This window comes from Dama dama, chromosome 15, assembly GCF_033118175.1.
Source record: "Dama dama isolate Ldn47 chromosome 15, ASM3311817v1, whole genome shotgun sequence".
Classification (NCBI taxonomy): Eukaryota; Metazoa; Chordata; class Mammalia; order Artiodactyla; family Cervidae; genus Dama; species Dama dama.
Genome location: NC_083695.1, coordinates 25,613,291 through 25,638,333, shown reverse-complemented (window position 1 = coordinate 25,638,333; position 25,043 = coordinate 25,613,291). Strand labels below are relative to the sequence as shown.

Here is a 25,043-nt window from a genome sequence, read left to right as displayed (position 1 = left end):
GAAATACCAGTTACTATTGATTTGATGTTCAAGTTTTCTAGTGTACAATACTCTGATCATTTTCTTTTGCATGAAATACTAATACTATCTTGTATTAGTATAGAATGGTCTCTTAAGTGACCAGAGATTTTCCTCTAACAACACATCTTATTAGGTTTAACATTAGGGTGTCTACCCTCAAGATAGGTCCAAGATGTAAATAAAGTATTGGACAAATAGTTTTATTCTGCTTCTTTTCAATTCCATTGTATTCTGGCCTCTCAGAATCTTCCTTTCCTCACCCTGACCAGCTTATTCCTTCTTCTCACCTTCCTCACTCTTCTTGTGCCCAGGAAAGCATCAAAACAATTGCATTAGTGAGTGATTTCTTCAGGGTCCTATTCTCTGCTAGGAACAAAGAACATAAACCACATAATTGGAAATGCCAGTATGTTGGCATTCAGTAGATTATTAGAAATTGTAAATAAGAGGAATAGTTTTACGTGGATGGAACAGTGATGTTCATTCAGGTCAGACATTCATTTATTTTTGAGGAATGAAAAGACAGAAAAATGTCTCCTTATTCCACTCCAACTATTTAAGAAGTGCACTTCTTCTTAACTATGTGGCACATCCCTAAATAAACCCAACTTTTATTGCATGGCATTAGAAAACAAAACTATCTTAAAATAACAACCACAAAAATAAAAGCTCATTAAAATGCTTACTTCATTTAAAGCTGTTTTCTGAGCACTTTGTAGAAATTAACTCATGTGGTCCCTAGAATTACTCCATGTGGTGGGTGCTCCTATTATGTATCACCAAGGTAACTAAGATATGAAGTGGATATTTATCTTGCTTGACTCACAAATAGTAAGAAGCAGCCTGTTGTGGGGAAACAGTCCAAGGTAATGTGACTCTGCTTTGCTGACAAAGGTCCATATAGTCAAAGCTGTGGTTTTCCAGTAATCGTATACGGATACAAGAATTGGACCAATTGAAGGCCAAGCACCGAAGAAGTGATGCTTTCGAATTGTGATGCTGGAGCAGACTCCTGAGAGTTCCTTGGACAGCAAGGAGATCAAACCAGTCAGTTGTAAATCAACCCTGAATATTCATTGGAAGAACTGATGCTGAACTTCCAATACTTTGGCCACCTGATGCAAAGAGCTGACTCATTGGAAAAGACTCTGATGCTGAGAAAGATTGAAGGCAGAAGAAGAGTGTGCCAGAGAATGAGATGGTTAGATAGTATCAGTGACTCAAAAAACATGAATTTGAGTAAACTGTGGGAGAGAGTGAAGCACAGGGAAGCCTGGTATGCTGCAGTCCATGGGGTCACAAAGAGTTGAACACAATTTAATGACTGACTGAATAACAACAGCAACTATGATTTTACTTTGAACTAATTGTGGAGGAGAGTAAATTTGATAAAGAGTACTTAACCAAAAGATCACTAAAAGAGGATTAAAAAGAGGAGGATTAAAGGCATACCTGCTAATCAAAATGTACTGTCAAACATATAAATTGTTCAAAATCTCATGTTTCCTCCTAGAATAAGGAAAATATCTTTGCCTTATGGGATTTGATTCCACCAAAAGTATCTCTAGGCTGAGGTTTATTGTAAGAAGCTCATGAGACTGAAGATCAAATGGAGTCCATTTTCTTGGCAGAATATCCTGAGTCTTAACACAATAGGTCTTCATTAAAAAAAAAAAAATCATACTGGAATCTAATCAGGGCCTGTTTAAAATTGAACTATGGAAAGCCAATGGGTTATACTTCAGGGTGCAAATCTGGGTGTGTATTTGTGTCTTAGCATGAACCACAGCAACAAACATGCATTCTTTTACTTTAAGGGGCAAAGGACCACTGAAGCATACAACTGATGTGATCTATGCAGCTAAAATGATATCAGAATCAGGATCAAGGATGGATGTCCTTGCTCGGCAGATTGCCAACCAGGTAAGTTCTCTATCAATGAATGTAATGAAAGTCCATGCTAATTGCTTTCTGTCATTTGATATTGATTAGAACAAAGCTGAATTTTTACTCTGTCAGTCTGGTTTTTCCTAAACTATTATTGAATTATCTTTTGCATAATTAATACACAACTAATGGAAAATTTATTCTGAGACATTTATTGAGGCTCTATTATTATTATTACTATTATCATTGTTATCATCTTTATTGTTATTTAGGGCTTGACTTGTCAGACATTTTTTGAGCTTTAAGTATATTCAAATTATTCTAAATTATCACCTTCTGAGTTTCAAATATACTAAAATTATTTTAATTGGCTGTAATACCCAATGTTAGTATTTTTTTCCTTAATACCTTAGATTTCTTATTTTTGCTCTTTAAAAATCAGTACTTTTCAAAATTATCTTGGGTTTTCTGTGTTAGCAATATGCTCTGATATTCTACATAAAACTACAAGACAAATTATAATTAGTAAAATAATGAAATGAAGATATAAAATGTAGGAAGTGTATAATTCTTACAGGTGCTCCCAATACTTGGTTTGTTTTCTTTAGATTTCTCATGTCTCTATACCAGTTTTCTAAGATGCAGCTACATCATTAGAGTTACCTTTTGCTTAGGTACCTTTTGCTTAACTTTAACTGAAAAATCTGTCAGTTTCTTTAGTTAATGTATTTAGATATTCAGTTAATCTTTCAGACTGAGATATAATATTCCTTGGTAGGTTTTATATTATTCAACCCCATAATACCTGTTTGGGGGCTTCCCTGGTAATTCAGCTGGTAAAGAATCCTCCTGCAATGCAGGAGACCTTGGTTCAATTCCTGGGTCAGGAAGATCCCCTGGAGAAGGGATAGGCTACCCATTCCAGTGTTTTGGGCTTCCCTAGTGGCTCAGATGGTAAAGAATGCACCTGCAGTGTGGGAGACCTGGTTTTGATTCCTGGGTTGGGATGATCTCCTGGAGCAGGACATGGCAACCCACTCCAGTATTCTTGCCTGGAGAATCTCATGGACGAGAAGCCTGGCGGGCTACAGTCCATAGGGTCAAAGTCAGACACAACTGAGTGACTAAGCACAGCACAATACATATTTATTCCCCTTTGGTGAAAAAAGCACTTTTCTTTTCTAATATGAAACTATTTCATATTTTTCTTGCATATATACTGTAAGAGAAACTTTATCGGGCTGCTTCTTCTTATTTATCCTTTTTATCCTCCTTTTCTTGGAACTTGAATGTTCTCATCTTAGATACTATATTTTGGGATATAAGGAGGAAAAATAAAGAAAAATAATAACAGACAAATATTTTAAAGCATTCATGAAAATACATATTCATATATGTAGTATATGTGTTTTTCAGTATCTTGCTACTTTAAGCATTGTGAGCATTTTATTAACCCTTTTAATATTCAGCCTTTACAGTTAAAAACAAACTCTATTGTAACATAATTCAAGATCTATTATGAATAAATGACTGAAGCCCAGATCTGCCCATGGTTTCTATATTTTAGAATCATTGCATTCACTTTTATGAGATAAAGTATTAATAGTAGCAGAATAAATGAAACTATAATATATTAAACAGATTTATTTGTTCTCATAACTTTTTAAATACTTAGTGATTCTTATCAGTGTGCTTCTGTTTATTTTAGAATGCACAGTTTTCAAAGTTCAAATAATTGTCTCACTTTGAAGTTGTTGTTTTTTTCTTAAACAGTCCTTTTAATTGGATTAGGTCACCTTGTAGATACTACTGTATTTAATTATGTAGCTGTATAAAGTTATAACTGTATTAAATTATGCTATTTTTTTTTAGCATTATTCAAATTTCATGGAAGAAAGCAAAAGTATTGTCTCACTTCCATATAACTTTGACATTTTAAAAGAAGCTTAAAGAAGCAGTCACTGACTAATGAAGAATTATAGATGACTCTCTCTGGCCTTTTCCATTTCATATAATAAAGTAGTTTCATATGATATAATTTGGACCAAAATAAATAGGGTTGTAAAGAAACAAAATTGAAAGAAAGGAAACTGACTCATTATAGTGATTATCTGAGAAGGTTATGATTATGCTTCAGATATTGTTTGATAGAATAACAAAAATTTAGAAAAAATAATTATTGAAATTGTTTGTGGAATAAAAGTTAATAACATAAATCAGCAAGGTAATTTTTATATTGTCAATGGTATTATGAAAAAAATCTTCCGGAACATGGTGTGTGTGCTTAGCTGTTCAGTCATGCCTGACTCTTTGCGACCCCATGGCTTACAGCACGCCAGGCTCCTCTGTCCATGAATTCCCCAGGCAAGGGTACTGAAGTGGGCTGCCATTCCCTTCTCCAGGGGTTCTCCACAACCCAGGAACTGAACCTGGGCCTCCTGCATTGCACACAGATTCTTTACCAATTGAGCCACCAGGAAAGCCAGAACATTGCTTGCTTTTAATTTTGAACAATCTAATAGCTCAAAAAATTTTAACAATTTTATGATACATTACAGTCTGCATTTGCTAGAGTGTCAGAAGATCAAACATTCATCAATTTCAAATTCCATCCAACATGGACTAGTGATATATATATATATATATATATATCAGTTCAGTTCAGTCGCTCAGTCGTGTCCGACTCTTTGCGACCCCGTGAATCGCAGCACGCCAGGCATCCCTGTCCATCACCAACTCCCGGAGTTTACTCAAACTCATGCCCATCGAGTCAGTGATGCCATCCAGCCATCTCATCCTCTGTTGTCCCCTTCTCCTCCTGCCCCCCATCCCTCCCAGCATCAGGGTCTTTTCCAATGAGTCAACTCTTCCCATGAGGTGGCCAAAGTATTGGAGTTTCAGCTTCAGCATCAGTTCTTCCAGTGAACACCCAGGACTGATCTCCTTTAGGATTAACTGGTTGGATCTCCTTGCAGTTCAAGGGAATCTCGAGAGTCTTTTCCAACACCACACTTCAAAAGCATCAATTTTTCGGTGCTCAGCTTTCTTTAGAGTTCAACTCTCACATCCATACATGACCACTGGAAAAACCATAGCCTTGACCAGACGGACCTTTGTTGGCAAAGTAATGTCTCTGCTTTTTAATATGCTATCTAGGTTGGTCATAACTTTCCTTCTAAGGAGTAAGCGTCTTTTAATTTCATGGCTGCAGTCACCATCCGCAGTGATTTTGGAGCCAAAAAAAATAAAGTCTGACACTGTGTCCACTGTCTCCCCATCTATTTCCCATGAGGTGATGGGACCAGATGCCATAATCTTAGTTTTCTGAATGTTAAGCTTTAAGCCAACTCTTTCACTCTCCTCTTTCACTTTCATCAAGAGGCTCTTTAGTTCCTCTTCACTCTCTGCCATAAGGGTGGTGTCATCTGCATATCTGAGGTTATTGATATTTCTCCCAGCAATCTTGATTCCAGCTTGTGCTTCTTCCAGCCCAGCGTTTCTCATGATGTACTCTGCATATAAGTTAAATAAGCAGGGTGACAATATACAACCTTGACGTACTCCTTTTCCTATTTGGAGCCAGTCTACATATATATATATATATATATATATTCTACATATGAACTTTGAAACTTAATAGAATAAAATGAAACTGGCCCAAACATATATAGTTTCTACTTTGGGCCAGTCACTTCATTCTTTCTGGAGCTATTTTTCCAGTCTTCCCCAGTAACGTAGTGGGCACCTTCCATCCTGCAGGGCTCATCTTCTGGTGTCATATCTTTCTGCCTTTTTATACTGTTCATTGGGTTTTCAATACAAGAATTACGTAAGTGGTTTGCCATTCCCGTCTCCAGTGGATGGCATTTTGTCAGAATTCTCCACCATGACCTGTCCATCTTGGGTGACCCTGCAGGGCAAGGCTCATAGCTTCATTGAGTTACACACAGCTATGGTCCAAGTGATCATTTTGGTTAGCTTTCTGTAATTGTGATTTTTGTTCTGGAGGTGGTGGGACTGTAGTTCTTGCTTCTTCTGTCTACCCTCTGATGGATGAGGATAAGAGGCTTGTTTAAGCTTCTTGATGAGAGGGACTGGCTTGCTCTGGTGGGTAGGGCCATGCTAAATACATCTTTAATCCATTTATCTGCTGATAGGTAGGTCAGTGTTTCCTCCCTGTTAGTTATTTGATCTGAGGTGACCCAGTCCTGAAGTCTACAGGCTCTCTGGTAGGACAATTGGCAACCTCCAAGAGGATTTACTCCAACATGCTTCTCCCAGGACTGCTGCTGCCATTGACCCTGTCCCCATGACAGGCAACTGCCAACCCACACCTCCATAGGAGACAGGAGACCCTCAAACACTCACAGGCAGGTCTGACTCAGTCTCCTTTGGTGTCACTGCTCCTTTAACCTGGTCCTTGGTGCACATAAGGTTTTGTTTGTGCCCTCCAACAGTCTCTGTTTCCCCCCTTTCTGTGGAAGTTCTGTAATCAAATCCTGTTTGCCTTCAAAGTCAGATTCCCTGGTGATTCATAGTACCTTTGCCGGATCCCCAGGTTGAGAAGTCTGATATGGGGCCTAGTACCTTCACAACAGTGTGAGAACTTCCTTGTTATTATTGTTCTCCAGTTTGTCATTCACCCACCCCACAATACCCCTATACTAGTTATTGTATATTACCATACGCAACTTACTACTTTGGTATTGCCATTAGATAACTAGGAAGAGATGAATGAAAATCTTCTGTTTTAGCATATAGAAGCTTCATATGGACTTACTTGTTCCAATCACCCAACTTTTCTTGGGTTTTATTTGTTCAGTTCAGTCACTCAGTCGTGTTCAACTCTTTGCCACCCCATGGACTGCAGCACACCAGGCCTCCCTAATTGTGTTGAGATGCTATAGTAGATTGCATATGCCATCTAAGACCATGGTGTTTAATTCTTACAGAACTCTGTTACAAATCCTCTCTCCATTAGCCAGATTATTCCTGAGGGTCAGAATGTTGTTATTTATCACAATTATTAAACATTTTCCTCATGAATGAAGAGGAAGACAAATTGAAGAAGTAGCCTTCTTAGAAATCTAGGATTCCAAACTATTGATACATATCTTTTTCTGTTCTTTGACTCTTCACTGTAATTCATCATGTTAGCAGATATTCTAAATTAGATGAACTGGGTAATGCCTCTAAATTAGATGAATGGGTAAAGGTAGGAATGATACATTGAAAGATCTCAGTTACAAAAGAAACCTATCACAAACAGAAAAGTGATGAACAGGAAACACAATAAAAATGAACATCTGCTAAAGTGTTTTGCACAGGAAGAGGACAAAACTGGACTTTGTAACTCCTGAATGTTCTGTCTGAAACCTAATACTCCTTCAATCTATATTTTCCAATGCAAAGATATCCGGATTATTGACTGATTACTCCCACCTAATCATAACTAGGCACAATTAAAATGAATTTTCAGTGTTAAATATATTGAAAACCAATGCTAATTTAAGAAAGTGACATTTAAAAAAAAATTAAGAATTGCAAGGCAAATTATACCTGATACACTCACCTGTGAACAAAACAATCTGCAAGTATAATTTATGTTGTTATTTTGACAAAATATTGTTGGTGACTAGCCTGATTTGAATTGTTTCCTACTGATATTCTGAGAGTTAAAACATATAATAAAACTCACTGGAAAGAAACTTCTGAAACATTCATTATGTCATTCTAACATGTCTGTTAAGGATAAAACTCCCAGATGCATCTTGTGACAGTATTTGTATTTTGACACTGTTATTTGTCTGAAATTTATTTTGAGCAGAAAAGTTAATGTCTCAATTTGTTCTCCAAGTTAATGAACCTTTACTTTATAAAAATGAATGCGTAGCAAGTTCTCAGGATTAAACAGAAATAGACAAATACTGAAATATTTTATCTCTTTGCACCCTTGAAGTAATAGTCTCCTGTTAGAAGGCATGCTGTTTTACTGTTTTTTAGTAGATCTTCGTAATTTTCTCATTAAAGTGAATGAAGTCACTCAGTCGTGTCCGACTCTTTGTGACCCCATGGATTGTAGCCCATGGAATTCTGCAAGCAAGAGAACTGGAGTCAATTGCCAATTCCTTCTCCAGGGGCTCTTCCTGACCCAGGGATCAAACCCGGGTTTCCTGCATTGAAGGCAGAGGCTTTCTCATTAAAACAAATTCTTAAATGCTTTGAAGGTGATTATATATTAAGTTTTATTTCATGTATGCAAAACTATAGCCCTAACTACCAAAAATAAGGTGTTTTAGGGTCTAGGAGGAGGGAGCTATAGGGTATAAAAGGAGAATAATAAAGAAGAGGAATGTTTCTTCTTACAAAGGACTGGCTGAGTTAACCAAAATTTCCTCCAAAATCAAAATTTGTCTGCATTATCTTTCCCCCATTCTTTCCACATACATATTATTTATAAAGGATAAAACATTCTTGTAAGTTTATTTCTATCCAAGTAGCACTTGAGTTGACAAGTTTCAGGTTTCAGGGACAGACATGAAGTTTTGGGGTTGTAATCTAATACATAGGGAAGTCAGTCCTGAGAATTTCTCATGGAAGTCAGAAGAAAGCTAAAAGTAGGTTATGCCAGAACTTTACACCTATTAATTCTAAAGGAAAGGAATTTGATGAAGATGGGAAACATCTTTGTCTTTCATTGTTATTAGTGTTCAAAATATATCTTGTTGATAGCATTTTCTCAATGGTTGTATGCTCAAACCAAGTTGAAACTAAAAATGGATTTGAAGCAGCCTTAACCTCAAGACCATTTAAGTCTAAATAAGTTCAGTTCAGTTCAGTTGCTCAGTCATGTCTGACTCTTTGCGACCCCATGAATTGCAGCACGCCAGGCCTCCCTGTCCATCACCAACTCCCAGAATCTACCCAAACCCATGCCCACTGAGTCACTGATGCCATCCAACCATCTCATCTTCTGTCGTCCCCTTTTCCTCCTGCCCTTAATCTTTCCCAGCCTCAGAGTCTTCAAATGAGTCAGCTCTTCGCTATATGTGTTGAGAGTGAAATGTTGATAAGACTGTGAAATGGGCTGGGTAAATACAACATGTACGTGGATTTTCTGAAGACAGGGCTGGATGATAGAGATTTAGTCATGTTTATTTTATAAGTGATAGGTGAAGCCAGAGTAGCATATACTGTTATCCAAGTAGAGACTGAGGGTGAAAAGATGCCCAAGAATGGAAACTCAGAACACCAATAGGGGCAGCATTGAAAATTAAAAAAAGAAAAAACAAAAAAAATCAAACATGTTCATGATTACGAGGAGAGAAAGATGGAATTACAGTGTTGAGGGAGGGATTTTGTTTTGAGGGACTTTATGTTGACAGATTCAAGGATAGAAGAAGACATTAAAAGTACAGAAAAAATGGGATCACTGATGATCTGCAACTCTGAGGAAGGTGAAATGAGACAGCCTCTAGGCTGGAGTCTAGGTGGAGAAATGAGCCCTGTGGAAAGAGAAAGGTCATGGACACAAAGTGCTTCTGCTATCACTAATTGCTTAAAATTTCTCTTCTAGAAATTCACAGTGACACCTAATACTTTCCCTTAACAAACTTTGCCAGTTAGCAGAATTTAAACTATTGTCTGTAATTTCAAAAATCATTTTAAATATGTCTTAAATAAAGTTTATACTCTATTATGGGCAAAAAAAAAAAAGGCTAAACTTATGGAGTAAAGGTCTTTAAGAGTATTCATTTTGCTAATTCATCCTTAAAATTCAAACTGAAAGGTAATAAATATTCTTTTTTCCTCTTGTTACTAAATGATATAGTCTGTACTGGTACAAAACATCTTAACTAGAAGAGTGAAAGTCAGTTTAATGTGACAAAACCACTTAAACTGACACATCATCTGCTTGTCTGTAGTGAGTGTCCTGGTGGTTATAAAAATTAATTTAAACAAAAAATCTGTGCATTGAAACACAAACCAGCTGTCCTAGTTAACATCTCCTGTCTTAATAAACTGGGAAATAATAGCCAAGTGTATGATAACATTCTACCGCTCAATTTGCCTGAAAATCTCTAGCAGTATTCCAAGTATTTTTATGGAAAAAAAAAGTTTTTGTTTTTTTTTTTAAACTAAAGGATAAGAATGTTCTACACATCTAGGTCCCAAACTTTTGCAATTAGTTTTATGCAAATATATAAAATGTGGGGAAAACATACTTTGATTTTAATAATGGAGGTTGGGCAAATAGTAAAACAACAGGTTCTTAAAGTAGAGATGATTCATTCTCCTGATTCTGCCTCTAGGCTGCTAAAACTGACTCATAAAGACTTTGCAAATGTCAATAGAAAAGAAGACTTTTAAACAAATTTTATAGTACGGAATTTACATTTTTTTTAATACTTTAGTTATAAAACTGGCTACTATCTTTAGGTGTAACCAAGATTCTCATCAATTCTGGGAATGAAGGGTAAATCAGAGTCAAGTAACTTCTAATTTCAAAAGTTCAAATTTTCTACTCATTTGCCTCATTATTTCCTTAACAGAATTACTCTGCTAGCATGGCTTTGACAGTCTCTCAAGAGAAACTGTAGATTTTTCTTAAGCTTGGGTGATTGCAGCATTATCAGTTAAGAATCTAACTATTAATTTGCAAGTTTGATTTTATCAGAAGTTATATAAGTAAGTGAGTGAGAGTCGCTCAGTCGTGTCCAACACTTTGCGACCCCATGGACTGTAGCCTGGCCAGGCTCCTCTGTCCATGGAATTCTCCAGTCAAGAATACTGGAGTGGCTTGTCATTTCCTTCTCCAGGGCAGAAGTTATATAGTGTTTGTCTTTAAAGAACAAGTACACAATAATCCTATTTACAATATACAGGTAAAAGTGTCAGTTTTAGAAACCAATTTACAAACCAGAGTCACAATTTACTATTTACTATATAAGATAAAACTGGCAGGAAGACTAATATTGTTTGGAGACCTTACAAGTAGGGAGTGAGGCCAGATCATGTGAGTTTGGATACCAGCTTCATCAGTTATTAATTGGGCAAGTAGCTTAACTTCTCTATGCCTCACTTCACTCTTTTGGTAAATGGAGATAATGAAGTCGTGTGAGAGCTAATATAGATAAAGAACCTGGAATAATGTGTGACAAATAAAACACTGTATGTGTCAAAGATTATTCTTGAGTCCATCCATAAAAACAAAGAATAGACAAGAGCCTTTATTACTCAGGATAGACAAAACAATGTTTTGAACAATGAATTTCATATAGAAGAGATCATTGTATAGTAAATGAAACAGAGAAAACTCAATTCAATTTTTTACAGAGTCATACACTCTGTCTTGCAAATGACAATATGACAGTAATTAGATCTAAGTGAAGTGGCGCTGTGAATACTGTGTTATACACGTAAAGGACCTGGCACAGTGCCTGTGCCTTTCACACACATGAAGCCCCTAATAAAGATCAACTTCCTATCACGGTAAAAAAAATAAATTGTCTTGCCTTTCATTGTTATAGGTAATTCTAGATAGTTAATCTTTGAATTTAATAAAAATCTAAGTAATCTTTACTTCAAAATAGACATAGTGTTACCACAAAACTTATTTTTCCTTGAAACCATGTAAACCACAGTAATCTGTGATTTGAAGGGAAAAAAATTCACTCCAAATTCTCTCAAGTTCTGTGACTGAAAATAAAATAGATTTGAAAGCAAGTAGATATGGATTCAAATACTGGCTCTACCATAAACTCCTCCATCCTGTGAAAATTATGCTTTCTAAAATTATTATAATTTTCTAATTTCTCATCTGGAAATTGGGGAAATCCCTTGCTTTTCTTCCTTCCCTATCCCCTTTCTCTCCCTCTCTCTGTCCTTCTCCTTTACATTGGTCTCCTCTTTCTTTTTACTTAGTTTCAATTTAATCCTCCTTATGAAAACTGTGGGATTATCCTTTCAGTTTACTTCAGTCATTTGGTCATATCTGACTCTTTGAGAACACACGGAATGCAGCATGCCAGGCCTCCCTATCCATTACCAACTCCCAGAGTTTACTCAGACTCATGTCCGTTGAATCAGTGATGCCATCCAACCATCTCATCCTCTGTCGTCCCCTTCTCCTCCTGCCTTCAGTCTTTCCCAGCATCAGGGTCTTTTCAAAAGAGTCAGTACTTTGCATCTGGTGACCAGAGTATTAAAGTTTCAGTTTCAGCATCATCCTTCCAATGAATATTCAGGACTGATTTCCTTAGTATTAGCTGATTTGATCTCCTTGCAGTCCAAGGGATTCTCAAGAGTCTTCTCCAACACCACAGTTCAAAAGCATCAATTCTTCGGCACTCAGCTTTCTTTATAATCCAACTCTCACATCCATACATGATACTGGAAAAATCATATCTTTGACTATATGGACCTTTGTTGGCAAAGCAATGTCTCTGCTTTTTAATAAGCTGTCTAGATTAGTCATTGCTTTTCTTCCAAGGAGTAAGAGTCTTTTATTGCATGACTGCAGTCACCATCTGCAGGACCCCACCCCTCCGAAAAAAAAGTCTGTCACTATTTCCACTGTTTCCCCATCTATTTGCCATGAAGTAATGGGACCAGATGTCATGAGCTTAGTTTTCTGAATGTTGAGCTTTAAGCCAACTTTTTCACTCTTGTCTTTCACTTTCATCAAGAGGCTCTTTAGTTCTTCTTCACTTTCTGCCATAAGGGTGGTGTCATCTGCATATCTGAGGTTATTGATATTTTTCCTGGCAATCTTGATTCCAGCTTATGCTTCCTCCAGCCCAGCATTTTTCAAGATGCACAATGCATATAAGTTAAATAAGCAGGGTGACAATATACAGCCTTGACGACCTCCTTTCCCGATTTGGAACCAGTCTGTTGTTCTATGTCCAGTTCTAACTGTTGCTTCTTGACCTGCATGAAGATTTCTTAGGAGCCAGGTCAGGTGTCTGATATTGCCATCTCTTTCAGAATTTTCCACAGCTTGTTGTGATCCACACAGTCAGAGGCTTTGGCATAGTCAATAAAGCAGATGTAGATGTTTTTCTGGAACTCTCTCACGTTTTTGATGATCCAATGGATGTTGGCAGTTTGATCTCTGGTTCCTCTGTCTTTTCTAAATCCAGCTTGAACATCTGGAAGTTCATAGTTCACACATTGTTGAAGCCTGGCTTGGAGAATTTTGACCATAACTTTGCTAGCGTGTGAGATGAATGCAATTGTGTGGTAGTTTGAGCATTCTTTGGCATTTCTTTTCTTTGGGATTTGAATGAAAACTGACCTTTTCCAGTCCCATAGCCACTGCTGAGTTTTCCAAATTTGCTGGCATATTGAGTGCAGCACTTTCACAGCATCATCTTTTAGGATTTGAAATAGCTCAGCCTGAATTCCGTCACCTCCACTAGCTTGGTTCATAGTGATGCTTCCTAAGGCCAACTTGACTTCACATTCCAGGATGTCTGGCTCTAGGTGAGTGATCACAGCATCATGATTATTTGCATTGTGAAGATCTTTTTTGCAGAGTTCTTCTGTGTATTCTTGCCACCTCTTCTTAGTATCTTCTGCTTCTGTTAGGTCCATACCATTTCTGTCCTTTATTGTGCCCATCTTTGCATGACAATTTCCCTTGGTATCTCTAATTCTCTTGAAGAGATCTCTCATCTTTCCTATTCTATTGTTTTCCTCTATTTCTTTGTATTGATCACTGAGAAAGGCTTTCATACCTCTCCTTCCTATTCTTTGGAACTCTGGATTACAAATGGGTATATGTTTCCTGTTCTCCTTTGCCTTTCACTTCTCTTCTTTTCTCGCTATTTGTTAGGCCTATTCAGACAAGCATTTTGCCTTTTTGTACTTTTTGCATTACTTGGCCAACAAAGGTCCGTCTAGTCAAGGCTATGGTTTTTCTAGTAATCATGTATGGATGTGAGAGTTGGACTATAGAGAAAGTTGAGTGCAGAAGAAATGATGCTTTTGAACTGTGGTTTGGAGAAGACTCTTGAGAGTCCCTTAGACCTCAAGGAGATCAAACCAATGTATCCTAAAGGAAATCAGTCCTGAATATTCATTCGAAGGACTGACGTTGAAGCTGATGCTCCAATACTTTGACCACCTGATGCAAAGTACTGACTCATTTGAAAAGACCTTGATGCTGGGAAAGATAGAAGGCGGGAGGAGAAAGGGACAACAGAGGATGAGATGGTTGGATGGCATCTTCAACTCAATGGACATGAGTTTGAGTAAACTCTGGGAGTTGGTGATGGACAGGGAGGCATGGTGTGCTGTAGTCCACGAAGTTGCAAAGATTCAGACACGACTGAATTGAACTGAACTCTCCATCTTTAGCTCCAAAGAATATAGTCAGTCTGACTTCAGTATTGACCATCTGGTGATATCCATGTGTAGAATTTTTTTTGTGTTATTGGACGAGGTGTTTGCTATGATCAGTGCCTTCTCTTGGCAACACTCTGTTAGCCTTTGCCCTGCCTCATTCTGTACTCCAAGGCCAAATTTGCCCATTACACCAGGTATTTTTTGACTTCCTACTTTTGCATTCCAGTGCCCTATAATGAAAAGGACATCTTTTTTGGGTATTAGTTCTAGAAGGTCTTGTAGGTCTTCATAGAGCCATTCAACTTCAGCTTCTTCAACATTATTATCAGGGCATAGACTTGGATTACTTTGATATTGAATGGTTTACCTTGGAAACAAACAGAGATCATTCTGTCGTTTTTGAGATCGCATCCAAGAACTCTTGTTGACTATGATGGCTACTCCATTTCTTCTAAGGGATCCTTGCCCATAGTATTAGATGTAATGGTCATCTGAGTTAAAATCACCCATTCCAGTCCATTTTAGTTCACTTATTCCTAAAATGTTGATGTTCACGCTTGCCATCGCCTGTTTGACCACTTCCAGTTTGCCTTGATTCATGGAATTAACATTCCAGATTCCTATGCAATATTGCTCTTTACAGCATTGGACTTTACTTCCATCACTGGTCACATCCACAACTGGGTGTTTTTGTTTTGTTTTTTTTTGCTTTGACTCCATCTCTTCATTCTTTATGTAGTTATTTCTCCACTCTTTTCCAGTAACATATTTGGCACTTACCAACCTGTGAAATTCATCTTTCAGTGTCATATCTTTTTGCCTTTTCATACTGTTCATGAGGTTCTCAAGGCAAGAATACTGAAATGGTTTGCCATTTCCTTCTCCAGTGGACCATGTTTTGTCACAACTCTCCACCATGATCTGTTTGTCTTGGGTGGCCGTACATGTCTTGGCATGGCTCCTAGTTTCATTGAGTTAGGCAAGGCAGTGGTCCATGAGATCAGATTGGTTAGTTTTCTGTGATTGTTGTTTTCAGTGTCTGCCCTCTGATGGAGATGGATAGGAGGCTTATGGAAGCTTCCTGATGGAAGAGTCTGACTATGGGTGAAACTAGGTCTTGTTTTGATGGGAGGGCCATGCTCAGTAAATCTTTAATCCAATTTTCTGTTGAGGGGTGGGGCTGTGTTCCCTCTCTGTTATTTGGCCTGAGGCCAAACTATGGTGAGGGTAATGAAGAGGATGGTGACCTCCTTCAAAAGGTCCCATGCATACACTGCTACACTCATGGTGTATGTGACCCTGCAGCCGGCCACTGCTGACCCACACCTCTGCCGGAGACTCCTGGACACTCACGGGCAAGTCTGGGTCAGCCTCTTGTGGGGTCCTGCTCCTTTCTCCTGGGTCCTGGTGAAACGAGGTTCTGTTTGTTTACTTCCTCCTTTTTTGAGTGAGGTTGCTTCAGTCTTGCTCCTGACTCTTTGCCACCCTGTGGACTGTAGCCTGCTAGGCTCCCCTGTCAATGGGATTCTCCAGGCAAGGATACTGGAGTGGTAGCCACTTCCTTCTCCAGAGGATCTTCCTGATACAGGGATTGAACCCCTGTCTCTTGTGGCTCCTGCATTGCAGGCAGATTCCTTACTGCTGAGCCAGGGAAGACCTTAGAACTTGAGAAACACCCTTAATTCAAGTTTTCTCTATCATCTTATCTGATTGTCTCTCTGACTGGGTACCATGTACACATAAATTCACTTATCTGTCCATTCCTATCTAAATATTGATAGTATTTCTGCAGTAGAATTTATAACTTTGCTACCTTTGTTGAATAACTTTTACTTAAAGGTCACATGTTCTCATGTTGTCAACATATTTTGGAGCTATGTAGACTAGTCTACTTAGCAAATATAAAGGAGAATAAAATTCTCAGAAATGTTTCAGTAATACTCTAGTTTATGAATTACTATGCAAAAGCAGAAATGCCTGAAATGCTGTCTTGTCTTTCATTTTACTTTTCAATTTTTATTTTTGGTTATTAGATTAAAAACCTTTTCAGTAATAACATTTTATTATTATAGAAGTAATATGCTTTACGGGCTTCCCTGGTGGCTCAAGCAGTAAAGATTCTGCCTGCAGTGCAGGAGACCTGAGTTCAATCCCTAGGTTGGGAAAATCCCCTGGAGAATGGAATTGCAACCCACTCCAGTATTCTTGCCTGGAGAATTCCATGGACAGAGGAGGCTACAGTCTATGGGGTCACAAAGAGTTTCACATGACTGAGTGACTAGCATCAATATATTTTAAGAATATAAATATTAAGATATGTAAAGTATGAAGAAAGTGAAAAATACTGATACCATTTTTATTTACCATTTTCACATTCACATATGTATTTCCCACTTTGTTTTACACACAAACATAAAAACAGTTTTTAAACAGTTTGATTGATAGGGCATGTGAAATTTTAAATACTGAGCTTTTTCACTTTCTAAAAACATTTTCCTTTGAAAATATTATTTTTTAAACTATATAATATCATATTATATAGCTATGTATCCTAATTTAATCTTTTCACTATTATAGAGCATTTATTTCTAAATTTTCCTATTGTAAGTAATGCTGTAGTGAATATCTTTGCATATAAATTACTGTTCATATTTCCATACCTTATGAATATGTATTATATTTAAAGTGAAATTAAGTTATTGAGGATATTTAAAAAACTATTCTACTTGTATAGGAGAAAGAACACAAAGATTAAACACTGGCCACAGATATTTATTGTGTTGTGATTAAGCTCTACTCCAGGAAATTCCTTATGGAAGATGACATAAAGTAGGAGACTGTTTTTGGTAAAGTAATACATCTCTAAAACATGTATGCTGCTTGATTCTTGTCTCCAAGTAGATCTATAACTGTTAGCTACTATTGAAATTATTTCTTTGGTCTAAGAACATTAGAACATTAAATTCTGAAAGTAATAAGACATAATATGTGTCCTGTTACAGATGTTTTTTAATGCCCATGTAAATATTAATTACACAGGACAGACAATGCAGAGCTATGAGTCCCAAGGAGTATTCTGATAGCAACTTTAGAAGAAAGGAATCATTGCATTTTAAATACTTCTTTAGATTTACCTAAAAATGAACTTTAAAAGCTTCTAACAGTATGATAAATTAAAAGCAATTATTTTTATGTACCTTTTCATGTCTGGAAATTTCTGTACTATTTCTTCTAACCATGCTGAAGTAGAGGAGGGCATGGCAACCCACTCCAGCATTCTTGTGTGGAGAATCCCATAGACAGAGGAGCCTGGCAGGCTATAGTCCTTGGGGTCACAAAGAGTTGGACACGAGTGAAGTGACTTAGCATGCTGAAGTAATTAAGGTTGGAACATGAATAAACTCTGCTAATGGGGAAAGCATATCAAAATCTACATGGGTTTGGTCTAAGCATTGGGACTCAATGAAAATAAAGTTGGTGCCTTAAAGGTACTTAAATGTAGTCTCAGTGTTTGCTCATTTTGATCCAATTCTTTGTTTTGATATTTTCACTTTATCTCTTACACATATTTAGTGCCCGGATCCATCGTGCAAGCAGGACTTGTTGGCCTACCTGGAACAGATTAAGTTCTACTCTCACCAGCTGAAGATCTGCAGTCAAGTTAAAGCTGAGATTCAGAACCTGGGGGGAGAGCTTATTATGTCAGCGGTGAGTACTGCACCACACTTACACATCTCATGTGAAATATGCTTGAAACAGCAGCTACAACCCACCTTACCCCAGCAATTCTTATAGGGTCGTGTAGGTTAGAAGAAATTCAGCTGGAGTATATAAACTTTCATGAAACTGGAATAGCAAGAAATCATGTCAGATTGCTTAAAGAACTGTTAAGTCAGTACAGCTTCTCTTTATTTACCTAGAAGATTTTAGAATGAATCAGATTCTGGAAGCCACTTGTATAAGGATTGAATGTTAATTTAGAGCATGGTATCCAGATTTCAGAAAGTATACGGATGCAACTCGGAATTGAATCCTTTAATTTTTATAAAAAAAAATAAGTGCCTGTAGAATTGCAGATCCATGAAATAATTGCTTTCTCACTGTTAAGTAATATTCATTTTTCCATCATTCATTTTTATATCATAGAAATTCAGGTCTTAAAACTGTTATCTCATATGTAATTGTGATGCTGAAGTATGGTAGAACATAAACAGATTTAGAGAAACTTTCATAGACTATTTAGTGAACCTGAGTTTCAAACTGCTCTAAAATGACCATGGTGAAAATAATGTCTACCTCTTCTACTTATCTTTTAATAACGGTAGATAATTTTTTTAGAGTGAGGATGGCAATAAAATAACATTTGATATCTATATTTGATTCAGTTATCAGTGACTTTGAGAAGGACATGGACCAAGATTATAAATTTAAGTTAAAGCAAAACATCATAAACCTTCTAGGAACTTAAATTCATGAGGACAGATTTTTTAAAATTATAACAGCATAAATAAAAATATGTACATCTAGGAGCTCTCTAGCCTGACTTTGGACTTTCCCCCAATGAGCTAACACTTAGTTTTTAAATGTTTATTTATATGGCTGCACCGGGTCTTAGTTGCAGCAGGTGGGATCTTTAGGTGTGGCATTCGAACTCTTAGCTGCGGCATGTGGGATCTAGTTCCTTGACCAGGAATCAGATCCAGACCCCCTGCATTGGGAGTGTGGAGTCTTAGCCACTGGACCATGAGGTAAGTTCCTAAACTAACATTACAAAAAAAAAAAAAAAACATAGCAGCATAAACAAAAGCAAAGGTGATTTTCTGTTGGTCCAGCAGTTAGGAATTTGTGCTTTCAGTGCCAAAGGCCCAGGTTCAATACCTGGTCAAGGAACTAAAAAACTGTGCAAGTACAATGCCCCACTTGAAAAAAAGTCCATTAGGTTTATATTAGTGAATACCAGAACTGCAGTTTACCTTCAAATGTCTATGCAGCCTCTGTTCAGGTGGACATGCTTAAATCTATGATAAACTAAAGACCAAAAATCAAAAGTGAATAATTTGGAAATTATGTCTAAGTAATTATTAGAGATAAAAAATTAATTTCCTTGATATTCAAATTTTGCAAGAACAGTAACACCAACCAACGTAGCCTGTGTTGTATCGGTACTTTGTCACTCTTCAAAGGAAAATGCATTTTAAGTAGTCACTGTCTGCATGCTCAGCTGCTTCAGTCGTATCTTACTCTTTGCGACCCCATGGACTATAGTCCCCCAGGCTCCTCTGTCCATGGGATTCTCCAGGTGAGAATACCTGAGTGGGTTGCCATTTTTCACTGTCTGTCAACACAGAAATGTGTGTTTATGAATACATGCATGACTATATATATGTATGTATGTATGTATACAGCATGTGTATACATGTATACACATAAAAGTGTATTTTTATTTTAGATTACTAGGCACTCAGTCTTTATTTTCTCACTTAACATTATAGTACTTTAAGTGTTAAAAACTGTATTTTAGACCCAAGCCTGTCTTCTGTTTACTTTTTTCAATTTCATTCACTCACCATCATTCACAAGGTCTAAATCCATATGAAATTTGTTTTCCAATTATATATGTATTTCTACATGTTGTCTAAAACTAAGATTTCAAAAATAATGACAGAAGTTCAGCTTATACATTATGTTAAAATGTATTACCATTAATTGTTCCACCAAATATAATTTCCTCCAGATGTACAAATTGAGTTGGTATGATTCAAATTCATGAACTTTGTATATTTTACAGATAGATTAGGCATGAGTCATTTAGAATCATGATTTACAATTTAAAAGCTGAGTCATTATATAAAATGAGGAATAGCATTGCAAATGCAATTCTATTTTGTCTTCACTGCACCCAAAATTTTCCATTAGAAAAAGTAAACCTGAAGAAAGGGAGCATGTCATGCACCTTTTTACGTGTTTTACTGCCATCTGCTTGCAGGTAGGTTCTGGAAAACTTTTAAAATTCCTTTAATTTGTGTATGCCAAAGCCCAGTTGCTTTATTTTCTCAGTGACCCTGAGTTCTCATTTTGTCTTCTTTCTTCTTTAAATTGAGCAGCCCTAATCTAAGTCATTGTTTCTCTTTGAGGTCTTTTGAAAAGTAATAAGCATGACTCTAAAGCAGGGAAATCCATTAAAAATTACAGATATTTGGTATTCAAAACTATACCCTTCAAAGTTTGCATTCCAAAATCAGGTTTATGAAACATTACTTTTAACAAATATATTTAGTTAAAAAGTGTATTACTGGAGTGTATAGAATGCATTTCTGGAGTGAATACACTGTGTCTTCTGGATCTGGAATATTATGGTTTAGGATAAAAAAGGTAAATTCATAACATAAAGAATTTGAAATAATTCTCATAATAGTCTATTTAATTAAATTTGTTTTCTAATGATTCTTATTAGTATTTCAAGCATTTATCCTGAAGTTACACATTCATTTCTAAGGACACCAAAGTGTAGTTTGTCCAAAACCCCAACAATGAATTGAGCATCTTCTCGGTACCAGGCATCTGAGAACGTTGCAAGATGCAAAGATGAATATATCATGCCTCCTTCAAGATGATCAAACATGTGCAAAATTAAGGTACATAATGAAAGTGAAAGTCACTTAGTTGTGTCCTACTCTTTGTGACCCCCTGGACTGTATAGTCCATGGAATTCTCTAGGCCAGAATACTGGAGTAGGTAGCCTTTCCCTTGTCCAGGGGCTCTTGCCAACCCAGGGATTGAACCCAGGTCTCCCTCATTGTAAGCGGACTCTTTACCAGCTGAGCCACAAGGGAAACCCAAGAATACTGGAGTTGGGGTAGCCCATCACTTCTCCAGTGGATCTTCCCAACCCAGGAATCAAACTGGGGTCTCCTGCATTGCAGGCATTCTTTACCAACTGAGCTATCAAGGAATATATGATACACCTAAATATACAAAGATGTAATATACCATATGATGGTTAAATACACAAAAGCACATGGTAAGAGGTGAAGGAATAATTAATTCCACTGATGTGGTGAGTGAACAAGGGACAGCTCCAAAAAGTGGTTCAACTCTCATTTGGTCCTTCATTAATAGGTAAAAAGCAAAAGAAACAGGCGAAAAATAAACCAACTGTATAATTAGGAGAAAAGGAGAGGAAAAGGAAGGATTGCGGTAGATAGAACAGCTGAAGTACAAAGATAGAAAAAGGGAAAGATGAGGTTTTATATGGAAATAGCAAACAATCTAAACTGATTAGAAACAATTGTACTTGGTACTGTTGGCATATGTTATGAGGGATGGGAAATAGAAGAGGAGCTTTAAAAGAAACTGAGGCTGTTTCAGGATTACTAATAGCATTTTAACTTTATTGTGTAGGCAACTAAGAGTAATTGAAAAAGTTGAAGTTTGAGATGGATATAAACAAATACATGTATTATTTGAAGCTACCTTTTTAAAAAATAACCCCTGACCTTTTATTTTCTATTAAAGTACAGTTGATTTACAATGTTATATTCATTTCAGGTGTATAACAGAGTGGTTCAATGTTCTTGTTTAAACTTATTTAAAGTTATTATAGAATAACGGTTATATTGCCATGTGCTGCACAATAATTCTTGCATTTTTTCAACTGAAGCATAGTTGATTTATAATTTTGTACTAATTTCCACTGTAAAACTAAGTGACTCAATGAAATAGTGCCTCAGTGAACATTGGAGTGCATGTGTCTTTGAGTTTCAGTTTTGTCCAGGTATATGGCCAGGAATAGGATTACTGGATCATAAGGTACTTCTGTTTTTAGTTTTCTGAAGAACCACCAGACTGTTTTCCATAGTGACTGTACCAGTTTATATTCCCACCAACAATGTAGAAGGGTTTCCTTTTCTCCATAACCTCTCCAGCATTGGTATTTGTGGACTTCTTGATAAAGTGTCATTAAGTGCCATTCTAATCAGTGTCAGGTGGTACCTTGTAGTTTTGACTTGCATTTCTTTAATACTTAGTGACATTGAGCATTTTTTTTATGTGTCTACTGTCCATCTTTGTGTCTTCTTTGGAGAAATGTGTTTTAGATCTTCTGCCCATTTTTTGATTAGGTTGTTTGTTTTTATGTTGTATGAGCTGTTTGTATATTTTGGAAATTAAACAATTTTGGTTTCATTATTAGCAAATATTTTCTCCCATTCCATAGGTTGTCTTTTATCATTTCCTTTGCTGTACAACATCATGTACATTTGATTAGGTCCCATTTGTTTGTTTTTATTTCTATTACCCTGGGAAGCCTCTTGAATTTTATTAATTTTATATGCAGTAGTATGTACCTCTCAACACCTTACCCCCATCTTGCTCCTACCCCCTCCACTTTCCCCAGTGGTAACCTCTAGTTTGGTCTTTATGAGTCTATTTCTTTATGCTATATTTATTTTTTCTTTCTTTTTTTTTAGATTCTACACATAAGTAATAGCATACAGTATTTGCCTTCTCTATCTGACTTATTTTACTAAGCATAATACCCTTGTTGGTCCATTCACATTTTTGCAAATGACTGAATTTCAATATTTTGTACTGATGAGTAATATTCCTGTGTATATGTGCTTCTATGTGTGTGTATGCTACATCATTATTCTGATAGGGTGGTGATAGATGGAAAGATGAGGAACTGGAAGATAAAAGATTATTCAGATGTTTTAAAATACTTCAAGATCATTAACAGTGAGAACTTGAATTAAGGCAATATTAGTGAGAGTGGAGAAAAGTTTTCTTTGCAAGAAAAAATTCTGAGGCAGAAATGATTAGAATCAGTAATCTATTGAGTATCAAGGATGAAGTAGGAGGAATTAAGATTTACCTCCAATCTTTTAAGATTTGGTAGTTTTCCTAGTTAAAAGCGGCATCATTAGCCTAAAACTATATATAGAAAAAAGAGCAGACCAAGAAGGGTAAGGCAGCTCATTCAGTCTTTAGTCACAAGTGTCTTAGTCATAAGTGAGTAAGAGATCTCAGGAGAGAAAAGTCTAGAAGTTGGGCATATGGTTCTGGAACTGAGGAGAGAGGTATGAAGGATAAATCAGCCAGTGGAAGTATGCTGAGTAAGACCAAACATAGCTGAGACAAAGATCCAGAAAGAATGTTTTTCCTCAACATGTGATTCTGGTGTGCCTGTATCAGATACAGAGATTTGATTGTGGCAGTTTAAAGGATTTGGGATTTTACTATCTCCATTAAAAAAAAAAATCAGAATGGGCAGTCCTAAATGTTAATTTCACAGTCATCTGGGAATTGAGCACTTACGTCTTTCTACTTTATTATACTTGGCTTCTGGTTTTCATTTTTATCAGGATCAAAATATGCCTTCTCTAACTCTAGCTATGGCGTTTATATTCCAGACAGTAAAAATGAAGAGAAACAGAAGCAAACCTTCCTTACATCTTTTTTTTTTAGGTCTCTTCCAAATGCCTTCTCTTACATATTATTGGCAAAACTTTAGTGATATGGCTATGTGGAACTGCAAAGGACACTGTAAATTGTAAAATTTGTTTGTTTCTGTGTGTTTTAATCTAGGCACATTGCTTCCTCCAACTAAATCAGAGTTTTGTTTCTATGCCAAGAGAACAGATATTGGGTGACAACTACCAGTTATATACCATACCCTGTGTGATGACCAAAATCACAGCAATACCCATATGTTTTCTAATTACCTGTTTTTTAATATATTTTCTCCTTTAAAGTCCATGAATATTTTTCAATGCTTGATGATACAGTAGTCAATGCCTACAAACATAGAAAATTCAAGTTAACTGAACCTCAAAGTGCATACTGGCTTTCACATTTATAAGATATCTTTACATCTTTTCTAAAACATATTTAATAAGATGAAAGCAAAACTTAGGCCATAGTGGACTGAATACTGAGAGAGAAAAGATGGAAACTTATACTAGGTTCTCCAGCAGTGTTTGAGGTAATAATCAGATATACTACCGGATGTATGCTAGATATTTTTCTACCAGAGCTGAGCTTCAGGACATTGCATGGATTATGGAAACTGACAGCTTCATTTTATCCTTCAGTCACATGAAAATGAAGCCAATGTAGCCTTCCTATGGCTATCCTCTCTCACAAAAAAGAGGAGGGGTATATAAAAGCTTAATTGAAAAAAAAATGATAGCAAAACACAATGAAACCATGTAATTAAATGTACTGTTGCAGATCATTTTCTATAGCCTCTTTGACTTATTAATGTACTAATTAGGAATACATTATAAATATAACTCTAAGAAGATTAAAATGTACTTAGGTTACCTAAGGGCATTCCCATAAATTCTCCATCAGTTGTTTCTCTAGAGTCCTCAAGCATGGTGCCAAGTGGGGAAGCTGTTTTACTTTGTGAAAGGAGTCTTGCTATGAAGAAATAAATACCTTCATATCCCAGCACACATATTTATGTATATGTATATATACGTATGTAAAATTCAAAAGAAAAAGTCTAATAATTCAAATGGTTTTAAATTCTTAAAATTACCCTTTCTCTAAGTGTTATGCTTCTAGGCTAGCAATTTGTTATATTACCCAGAACTGATTAATCACATAATTACCGTGTTTTGTGAATTTCCCTTAATGTGTTTAATTGTGCTCTCAACCCAGAGGCAGGTGTGCCAAAGACACAGTTTAAAAATTGGATAAATAATAAAACTAATCAGTCAGGGGGGAAAGGTCAGCAAGATGGAAAAATTTGCCAAACAATAGCAATTTAACTTTAGTTG

The 25,043-nt window shown here is 36.5% G+C and overlaps 1 protein-coding gene across 1 annotated transcript in view; it reads left to right on the top strand.

Annotated features, from left to right (window-relative positions):
• CTNNA3 (catenin alpha 3) overlaps window positions 1-25,043 on the top strand; it is a 1,844,203-nt gene that overhangs the window by 1,761,733 nt on the left and 57,427 nt on the right. Inside the window, exons 17-18 of the mRNA XM_061163003.1 lie at window positions 1,839-1,944; window positions 17,833-17,967. Coding sequence (XP_061018986.1) covers window positions 1,839-1,944; window positions 17,833-17,967 — 241 coding nt within the window. The remainder of the gene's footprint in view (window positions 1-1,838; window positions 1,945-17,832; window positions 17,968-25,043) is intronic.